The 11,054-nt window shown below is 42.7% G+C and overlaps 1 protein-coding gene across 1 annotated transcript; it reads left to right on the top strand.

Annotated features, from left to right (window-relative positions):
• The first annotated feature begins 1,129 nt into the window (after nt 1-1,129).
• On the top strand, nt 1,130-6,480 carry LOC147269058 (uncharacterized). Its single transcript, XM_086179211.1, has 4 exons — nt 1,130-2,075; nt 2,464-2,564; nt 2,678-2,830; nt 3,262-6,480. The coding sequence occupies exons 1-4, from the start codon at nt 2,064-2,066 to the stop codon at nt 5,465-5,467; spliced, it is 2,472 nt and encodes an 823-aa protein (XP_086035337.1). The 5' UTR covers nt 1,130-2,063; the 3' UTR covers nt 5,468-6,480.
• Nucleotides 6,481-11,054: the final 4,574 nt, after the last annotated feature.

The raw sequence follows: 11,054 nt of genomic DNA, 5'->3' as shown, positions 1-11,054 counted from the left end.
CTCACATTCATACCTACGGTCAATGTAGAGTATTCAATCAGCCTAGTCCCCAATTGCATGTTTTTGGACTGTGGGAGGAAGCTGGAGTACCGGAGAGAACCCACACAGGCACAGGGAGAACATGCAAACTCCACACAGAAAGATCCCGTGCCCGAGCCAGGACTCGAACCCTCTTGCTGTGAGGCCACAGTGCTAACCACTGCACCACCGTGCAGCCCTGTCCTGGACATATAAATCTAAAATAAAAGTCTTTCGTAAAGTTCAACAGTTCTGTTGAAAAATCAATTAGATCAAAATTTGAAGCATTAGGGATCCCACATACTCAGAGAGGTTATTTTACCTCACCAAACAGAAAACGGCACAGGAATTTGACATGCAAATATATATATATTACATGTCAAACAATATAAAATCATAATCAAAATATAATAAAATTATCGATCAAAATAAAAGTCCTGTAGAATACCAATGACAGCAGACATTGATATTTTGTTGGTCTTAAGTTGATGTCTGGTACCTGGAGAGAACACATTTTTCTGTATCTTCTATACATTTCTTGTTTTTACAAAATAAAAATATTACTTAGGCACCATGTATTTCCAGTCATTTAATTAGTTTGATGTTTTATACATTTGGAATCATGTCGGTCAGGAGGGCACAAATTAAATTCTCATTCATGAGTAAGTCTATAGTTCACTGCAGGGGTGTCCCAACTTTTCCCTTGGAGGGCAGAACTCAACCACTAAATGTGAGCTGTGGGTTTTTAGCCTCCCTGCTCACTGAAGCCTGGAGCTCCAAACTAAGACCCCATGTTTTTAGTGAGGTTAAACACATTATCACTGACTTTTTATATTTGGGTGAACTATCCCATCAAGACGTTTTTGAATGATTTGATTTTGATCTTGGGGTCTGATTTAAAAACTATGACTCTGATCTCTGAGTTCAGACTTTCATCTCTCTTTGATCTCAGACTGTGTAGTGCCTGTTGTCTGAGGGGGTGGAAAAACTGGTCATGTGATGATTTCACAACAGTGTGATTCCAGTAGCCACGTTTACATGCAGACTTTTTCTTCATTCCGATTGAAATTATTCCGATTGAAGAGCTCGGGTCTACTGTTTACACGTGACGTGATCGATTCCGATCTGGTGTTTACATGTGCCACTTCATTTAATCGGAACCGTCGTTTTACGGCTGTCACATGCAGAGCGATGTAAACATCACATGACTGATCAATGATGGAGGTCCATCGTGTGATCAGCACAGTCGTTCCGATTGTGTTGACACATTTATTCAAGCAAAAGCTTGATATGAAGGCGCTTCTACTGGAAGCAAGGAAGAGGAGACGGCGTACAGAAGGGGGCCTTTTTGTTTTTATTTCGCGGTGTTGGCCCGTGCTGCCCGTTTTCGTTGAGCTTGACGTGGACTTTTTTGAACAGATCAGAATTTCTGTTTTTCCTACCGTCTAAGCGTGCGCTAATGTTCAGATCTTTAAGGGTTTCTATGAAAAATAAAGTCTCCGCCGCAGACCAGTTCTGCGCGCACTGCTGCTTGGAAGCCGCCATTTTTTCAAGTGAGGAAACGTCACTGCGCATTTACGTCAACACAGCCTGACAGCATTCCGTTTCACCGTTTACATGATAAGATTTTACATCTGATCGGTTTGGGAAAAGGAATATTCTACCCCTGTGAAACCCATTCAGTTTGGGCCTCTTTATTCGGATTGAGGTGTTTATATGGAACATTTTTATTCGGTTTGGGCTTCTAATCCGATTCTAATTGGAATATTAGGCTCCATGTAAACCCAGCTAGTGTTCAGTGTTCATGAACCAAACATGAATGCCAGCCAGATTCTTCTGCTTTTGATCAGTGATCCTGTGAGCTTCACTGACATTGACTGAATTTTTTTTTAAGGTTGAGACCCAATGAAATGAAATTGACTACAATTCCTCTGACCTTGAAAAAGAATCTCAACAGAAAATCAACACCTTGAAACAAACATTTCCCCGTAATCCCACTAAAAAACTCAAGTGTTTTAAACCATCTGAGGAAAATAAGTGTTGAGATGGATTTCGCAGTAAGAAAATGACGCTTGGATTCACATGAGAACACGTAGAAATGTGCAAGACTGGGGGTTTTCACCTCCTGTTGGTTTCAGTTGTGATAAAACAATATAGAATGATATATGATCGGGCTAGCAATCCTAAGAGGTTGGACGTTAAGAAATGACAGAAGTTGAGAACCCCAACTGACAACCATTCATCAGCCACAACAACCAAATAACAGATGTTGTTTACAGCAGCATTTTTATATCCGCCCAAAATGTCAACCAAAACATGGCTCCTCACAAGTTGATCCGTTTCTGGCTCGAAACACAATTAGCAGACCTGCTTGCAAGCTTCTATGTCGTACATGTTATCTTACAGATTGAATGATAGACATTCTTTTTTCGTTCTTTGTCAAAGAGCTTTGGAGAGCTGCGGTGCAGTGACTTGGACGTGCCAGTGCTCATGCCAGACTTCTTTGAGCCACATTTTGAGGAATATTTTCAACAAATTACCGAACAGTGAGTAAAAAGATTTCAAACCATAATGCAAAGCAGCAGAAATGATGTCTATATACTGAAAATGTGCAAGTAAATGTGTGCTCTGCCTAACCATTCCTTATGGTTTCCTGCAGGGACTGGATGCAAATGGTAGTTTGTACCGCTGATATAAATCCTACATGCAACCCCATCCTGCTCAGCATGTGGGAGAAGATCTTGGATTTGACCACCACTGCTGTTTTGGATGTTGTTGTACCTCAAGTGCGCCTGGATACAAGCTGTGACATGTAAGTTGGGTCTGATATTTGGAGTTTCTTCGCAGACGGCATTATTGTGTCGCACCCAGCTTATAAACTTCCCAGAGGCTCACACACTTTTAATTTCTGGCTTTGATGCAAGTTCCCTTCCCACTTAGTCACCCAGTAAGAACCTGGAACTTTTCTATGCCAGCATCGGTTCCTGGGTCTGGCCAAAAAAATTACAGTTACTGGTCTGAGCACAGCAATAGCGTAGAGGCTGCTTTCCATCGATGATCTGGTTAACGATTTACCAGTAACTTCTGGTCTGAGTAATCAGCTGTCAGAGTCCTAATTTATGAGCTCCGTTCAAACCCAGGATATAAATTTCATTTCATCTAAGTGACATAAGGGGGATATGTTTGAATTCCACTGCAGGAGGAAGATCAACTGACTAATGACTGTCTGTTTTTCTTTTTAAGGATGGAGCGCAACTATCACAGTGTGACAGAGGAAGACATCCAAGCCACCCTTGGGGATTCTCTTTGTCCAGCTATTGAACTGGCGCTAGCAGTCAGAGACAACGAAAGTGTCCACTCCAAACGACTCATGGAGATGGTTGCAGAGGAGGTGACAACGAGAGTGAACACCAATCTGGCTACAATGTTTGCCTGTAACGTACAGTCAGATATGTTGGCTGAGACTGACACATGTCATGCAGCAAAGATATTGGATATTATTAACCAAACTGTGCAACTAATGAGGGAGCGCACGCTAGGAATGAAGGCACCTCAAATACAAGCAGATTTGCAAGACTGTCAGCCTCATCCAACTGGTCTTGTCTTTGAGGACGATGACACCAAGAGTGCAAAATTCCTTTACTGTGGTACTCCCTTCATTGTCAGTGAGCGCTCAGACAGTGATGAAACCAGCAGCGACTCAGACTCATACTCAGACACAGACTCATACACAGACACAGACTCATACACAGACTCATACTCAGACTCGTACTCAGACACAGACTCGTACTCAGACTCAGACACAGGCTCAGATTCAGAGAGTTCAGAATTGCTAACCACTGGCACTCCCTCTTTTACCAGTGATTTCTCAGTCAGAGATGAAAGCAGCAATTACTCAGCCTCAGACACAAAAAATTCAGCATTCTTGTCCGGTGGCACCTCCTGTTTTGCCAGGGAGGACTCTGGTTCAGAAGGTGATCCTTGTCCTGCGAATGAAGACACAGACACAAAGAATTCTACATTCATCTTTGTGGGTACTCCCTTTCCTGCAAACGATGACACAAACATAGAGGATTTAGCGCTCAGTTACACTGGTACTCCCTTTCCTGCAAACGATGACACAAACATAGAGGATTTAGCGCTCAGTTACACTGGTACTCCCTTTCCTGAAAACGATGACACAAACATAGAGGATTTAGCGCTCAGTTACACTGGTACTCCCTTTCCTGCAAACGATGACACAAACATAGAGGATTTAGCGCTCAGTTACACTGGTACTCCCTTTCCTGCAAACGATGACACAAACATAGAGGATTTAGCGCTCAGTTACACTGGTACTCCCTTTCCTGAAAACGATGACACAAACATAGAGGATTTAGCGCTCAGTTACACTGGTACTCCCTTTCCTGCAAACGATGACACAAACATAGAGGATTTAGCGCTCAGTTACACTGGTACTCCCTTTCCTGCAAACGATGACACAAACATAGAGGATTTAGCGCTCAGTTGCACTGGTACTCCCTTTCCTGCAAACGATGACACAAACATAGAGGATTTAGCGCTCAGTTACACTGGTACTCCCTTTCCTGCAAACGATGACACAAACATAGAGGATTTAGCGCTCAGTTACACTGGTACTCCCTTTCCTGCAAACGATGACACAAACATAGAGGATTTAGCCCTCAGTTGCACTGGTACTCCCTTTCCTGCAAACGATGACACAAACATACAGGATTTAGCGCTCAGTTGCACTGGTACTCCCTTTCCTGCAAACGATGACACAAACATAGAGGATTTAGCGCTCAGTTGCACTGGTACTCCCAGTCCTGAAAAATGGGCCATGAGAGTAAAGGATACTAAATCCCCTTGTCCTGGTACTCCCCATCATGCCAATGAGGACTGTGGCACGAGGAAGGATGACTCAAGTTGCTCCGCTCCTCCTAGTCCTGAAGTGGAGCTGTCACGTGCGGAGAAATTCTTTCTTGCTTCGCTTCTCTTGAAGTTGCTGAGGCGCATTACTCGGTCCTCTAACATTTTTTTATCGCCTCTGAGCTTTAATGGGATGTTGGAGAATCTGATCACAGCTACTGTGGCACAAACTGGTTCCAAAATACCTCAGACCACTGCTGACGTGCACATTCCCGTATACAAGAGGCTCTGTCAGGAGTACGGATCCAAGGAGCTTTTGCAGGCTGCCTTGACATCAGATAACGTGGCCTTTACCAAAGCTGTTGCCAGGGCCTTGAAAGCCCAGCTGCAGATGCCCAAGCAGCTCAGCTTTCTTGAAAAAGTGAGGAGATTTTTCAAAAAGAACTCAAAAATCTGCCCCGCCAGTCAAGTCCCTTCAGCTACTGGAGCAGCCCTGGGTTCTGGAACAAAACAGGGCCACCCTGACACCACCAAGAGGCCTACATTCATGTGCAGAATTCTCAGGAAGTGGTTCTGCTGAGGCCTCAAAGAGGATGACAACAAGACGAGGTGAAAACTGGTGTATGGGTTGACTCATGATCACACAGCCAAAATGTGGGCAAATTGTTGCACAGATGGAGATTTCAGCTTTGGTATTCGTCGGGGGTTCCAGGATTCTAGATGGTTTTCTTCTTTCCTTCTTTGGGCAGCAGCTCTTGTTTTGAGGCTATTTGTATCTTTTGGGGCTTGGAACCTAATCCACACTACATCAGATCCAAGGGGCAGACTGCGTAAGGATGCTCCTGAGACAGTCCAGCACATAGTAGCAGAGTGTAAGATGCTAGCATACATGGAGAGGCACAACAACCAAGTGGTAGGGATAGACTAGTACCCAAATCCCAATGGGACGAACCACCAAAGTGGGTGACAACAACAGGGCTAAGGTGCTGTGGAACTTCAGCTTCCAGACCGACAAACAGCTTCTGGTCAACCAACTGGACACAGTAGTGGTGGACAAACAGCAGAGCGACAGATGTGACAAGACCAGCTGACACCCACATCAGAAAGAAGGAACACGAGACGGCTGGGAAGAACCAGAGGTTAAAAGACCAGCTAGAACAGATGTGGAAGGTCAAGGTTGACGTGGTCCCCGTGGTAGTAGGATAGTAGGAGCACTCAAGGGGGTGCCCCCCAAACTGGGAGAGTGGCTCCAGCAGATTCCAGGATCAACACCTGAAACCTCAGTCCAGAAGACCGCAGTCCTGGGATCAGCTAAGGTACTGCATAGAACCCTCAAGCTCCCAGGCCTCTGGTAGAGGACCTGAGCTGGAGGAGGACACAGAACAACCCTGTAAGGGGGAGAGGGACATTAAATTATATATATAAGGTTTAGTGTTAGATGAGGCCTGATGTGAATTCACTCTGTGGTTCCCCCCAGTAGTATGGGAAACACCTCCACCAATTCAAATTTGGTTTACGTAACTATGCTTCGTAATAAAACATCCACCTTGTACTTAAAATTTCAACACCATCTCCACCTCCTGTGTGCTACTTTTGGCATTTTTAATTATTTCAGTATTTAAATATATATATATATATATATATATATATATATATATAAATAAATAATTGAACTCCATAAATTTTCTGCTCCATTTCTGCAGTTTTCTGTTTTTTTAAATACAAGCGTAACACTATAGAATCACAGATCATTTCAGTAAAATAAGAACAATGTACTACGTTACGTAAAATTACATTAGTTAACTGTAATTTAATATACAGAACATGAAAGTTTTATGTCTATACTAACAACTGGATGTAATTTTCTGTTATTTAAGAGTAAACATTATTAAATTTATGTTTTCGTGTTCTTCTACATCAAAACTCCTTTTTGACAAATTCTTGATCAAACAAACTGACAAAAAGCTGAATCTTTTTTGCTCAGACTCCCTACAAAGCACCTATTCACTTTGAGAGACAAACCTTATATTTTATGTCATCTGATCAGAATGTTAAAGTGTTGTGAACAGAACTCATGTGGTTGTACCAAGATGAAGACTTGATAAAAATGAGTAAAATACTGAGGCAAATAACGAATCACAGTAAGCCATGTCAATACCCGATCCACAGCGCATGTACGAAACTGGTATCACTCTCCTCACATTTCAATGCATTTTACAGCAGTCTGCCGTTACCGTTGCTACCTACCCGATCTGTATGCTGGGGCATTCCCCAGAGCTCCTGCACAGCACGGTGACACTTTTTGGGCCTCGGAGAGCACCACCACCTGGTCAAAATCCTGGTTCTCTGATGTGTTCAGATTTCAAAGGGGGGATGATCTAGAGGTGTGTGGCCACCCATGGTCAGTCCCCCCCCCCCCCTTGAAAGCTGAATGCCAGAGAACCATGATTTTTAACCAGGTGGTGACTGGGGAGGGTGGCCACTCTGAACAGGTGGTGGTGATCTGTGTGGCCCAAAGGTCACACCGTGCTGGCCAGAAGCTCTGGCAAATGCCTCTGCATTAGCCCTGGAGCAACCAACATGGCGTGAACGCAATAATATGCTATTGTCAAAATAAAAGTGTTTACAAGTTCAGTGATTTAACCACATGAAAATGACATGCCAGACAATATATAATATATTCAATATATACCAACTATATACCAATGGACTGCAATGCGAAAACCATGTCAACAGTTAATCAAATACTACAGCCCAAAAACATATTTTCAATTTCCCACTTTTTTAAACGCCATGTTTTCCTGATGGAACATGGTTCCGTGCTGAAACACTGACTATTGGTTGTCTCACCTTTTCACCCTCAGCATAATTGGTTGCCCCGACTGTCGATTCTGTAAACTGGCCATTGAGAGCCGTGCGTGCTCCAATTTGAAATTACGTCAGTCTCAGTGGGTGTGTACTGCTGCTTGGCAGCCCTCGGATTGATCAGGCTCTCGTAGCTCAGGATGCGGTCCACTTTAAAACCACAGAGGAAATTACAAAGAAACTTAGATTATTATTTTCCTACTCTGGACATCAGTTGGACAAACTATGTCCTGCAGCAACATCCACGACTTCGGGTAAAGTAACTCTTACTTTTCTGTAACATCCTGCAACTGTTTTTTGCTCACGTCATACAAATATTAACGTTGTGCAACTTTTAGGTTAAAGCAGGTGACATTTGCTGTTGGTATGTGATCGTATCTGTCGGCCGTCAACACATTTTGGTTACCTACAAATAAAACAGGGATTGTTCCAGTTTGCAGAAATTCTTTGACGAGGCATTAGTAATTTAGAACAACGTCACCTTACGTTGAGCTCGTTAAGTTCTAATTAACCTTTACTTGCTTGTGTGACCACCAAGGGTGACTTTTTTTATGTTGTTATTAGCTTTTGTGGGTGACATTGAGAATGTGCCTTGTTTTTAACCCTCTGCAAGCCTGCATAAACGGTTCTGACTGCCAGGAAACGAGCTGCTTGGATGGTTGGTTTCCCTCCTGGTCCATCAAGCTACCGTCATCGCGTTGAAGCGGTAGGCAACGGAAGCCGAGACCTTCCCTCCATTGAACGAGAAAAATTCACCACAGACATGAGCGCTACACGAGCGCTGATGACGCCGTCACCTGCTCAATTTATTTAACCTGCAAACACAAGGATCGTTTGAGTCGTGCAAAGCAGATGAATAGCGCCCCCACACGATTCTTCTTCTGCCGTGTTTACATTACAAGGAGTAGGCCTACGTCTACGTCAGTCCAGCTGGTTGTCATAGCAACATGGTACAACAGTGGCATGATCTCGTCAGCTGCTGTTTCGCCGACCGTCCCTCAAACCGCGTCTCTCCAACATATTTGTTGCGTGTATGTGGGGAAGTGTTCTTGTGGCCTGTCACTCGTGAACGATAGTGGTGCCACAGATGTTTGCCGACTGATTCTGCAGAGTTAATGCCAGAGTTCAGCCCCAAGTTGCTTGACCGTTTGATTCGAATTCTTAATGACCATGAGCTGGCGGCCCCAGAGGAATACTTGCTTAAAGATAGAGGGTTTGTTGGGGGTGCGCTATGTTTGTGTCAGAGAGGCGAAAAGAATGAATACATGTGTGTTTTGACACTTTACTTCTTTTTATTCCAGAGGCACTTGCATCAATGCAAGGTGACTTGTTGTCAAGGAAAACGGTAAATAAAATAAACAACAGCTTACATGTTGCTCAGTGGAGGAATTTAGAAAATGTCATATACAATCAAAGATATGTTTTCTAGATTTTAATTTCTATCACAAACTCCTGATCCCTGCAGCAGACCATACGGCTTTTATCATGGCTGCTGTCGTCTACTCTCACCTGCTGTTTCGTCACTGGGGGAGCTGTAAAGTAGAACAGGAGAGGTTTTGATGGCCACTTCCTGTTGAGTTTCTGCCTCATCAGATGGTCTTTGCAAAATGGTGTCTGACCCACTGACCAGAGAGCCGCTGGGATGCATTTTATGGTTTCTAGTTTCAACAACTTCACTCTGGCAATTATTTCAGTCTTCCAGGTAACGCCCCTTTAGTCTCACACACGCATGTGAAGCACATGACACGTGATACAAACATACATGTGTTTGTTTGGGAGATGGCAGATAAAATAATCCCTCTACAGACATAGCATAATAGTTGCCACCATGAACAGATGTTTGGTGTGGTTAATAGAGCAAAACAGGAAACAGAAAAATGTATCCACTAAATTGATGGCGTGCAGTTTGTGATATTACATTTGTACACCAGTCACTGGTGCATGAGAAATACGTCCAGTCATGTTCAATTTTCATTATTCTTCTCATGCCTGCTCGGTAGTTCTCCACCAAACTTTATTAGTGATTTCCGCATTGACAGACATGGTATATTACTAGGGCTGCATGATAGTGGGAAAAGATAAATTACTTTGCAATTTTAATTAACCCTGTGGTATTTAATCCAGTGTGAAAAAATACAGGAATTTTCACCAGATGGCTTTAAAAGGACTCAATTTTATGCTGCAAGACTTTGTTTTCAACAATTTTCTCTTTCTCGTTGCTCATTTCCAATGTTGTGAGCAGCAGCAGGCGACCTGCTTCATGTGCAGGGGCGTGGCCTGCTTTGGCAAACTGATTGAGAATGACTTTGATTGGTGGATCGCTGAGCACAGTGTTTGTACCCTTGATACTATATGACATGTTGAGCTAATTGGCCGCCTGTGTTGCTGGACCTGCACTTGGACGACTGCGCAGTTGTGCGCGTCTGTATGTTACTGCTCAGGACTTCAAGCACAAGTCCCAAATATGCTGGAAAACCCAGCAAATCTACAGGTCAGGTGAGCTCTAATGCGAATGCTTCATGCGGACCTTCTGAGTATTGACTATTTTGAATGTTCACGTCTCTGTCAATGAGCCAAGACCGTCCACTGTTTGTCCCTCCGTTTGCATTTTCACTCCATCATCTGGATCAGGGGGTACCAACACCTCAGTTCACCAAACTTTAAATTATTTTTTAAACTCTTTTTTTTTTTAGATAATGTCATTTTCAAATCTATATATATGCAAATGTGATTTGAAAAAAAAAAGAATATTAACAGAAAAAAAGATTACATTTTTGAACAGGTGTTCAGACCTCTGGCTGATGACTAACAAATTAGAGGAAGATGGTCCTTCGTCACGTCGGATTCGTTGCGCTACTAATTCTGACAGCAACTCATTGAACTTAAGTGGTATGTTTCTTTTGTATTTATTAATATTGTGAATAAGTGAAGAAGAAAAATGTGAAAAACATTATAAAACTGAAAACGAGTTCCCCTTTTACTTGAAACTGTAAATTTTTAGGTATAAATTGTGAATTTCCTCAGTGGTCAATCATGGTTACTGCAGTGCTGACAGACTGAGAATTTGAAGAAAGTTCAGTGTACTTCATTTTTATATTTTTGTACTCAGTTTACATATAAAATTGTTTATAGATTACACTTCTACAGTCGTAAATAACTACCAATATTCAATGGTTTTAATCTGTTGTCACTGTAGTTTCCTCTGTCTTAAATAAAACTTAATTTATAATCTGGTGCTTGTTAATGTTTTATTGAAGGTGCGTTTAGTAATGTAGTGAAAGCCTGCAGTCAGCCGTGATCTT

Source organism: Aulostomus chinensis, chromosome 2 (genome assembly GCF_037954235.1).
Source record: "Aulostomus chinensis isolate RoL2024-O1b breed Wild chromosome 2, RoL_Achi_v1.0, whole genome shotgun sequence".
In the NCBI taxonomy this organism is placed as follows: Eukaryota; Metazoa; Chordata; class Actinopteri; order Syngnathiformes; family Aulostomidae; genus Aulostomus; species Aulostomus chinensis.
The sequence above is the reverse complement of the archived record's forward strand: the minus strand, read 5'-3'. Positions and strand labels throughout refer to the sequence as shown.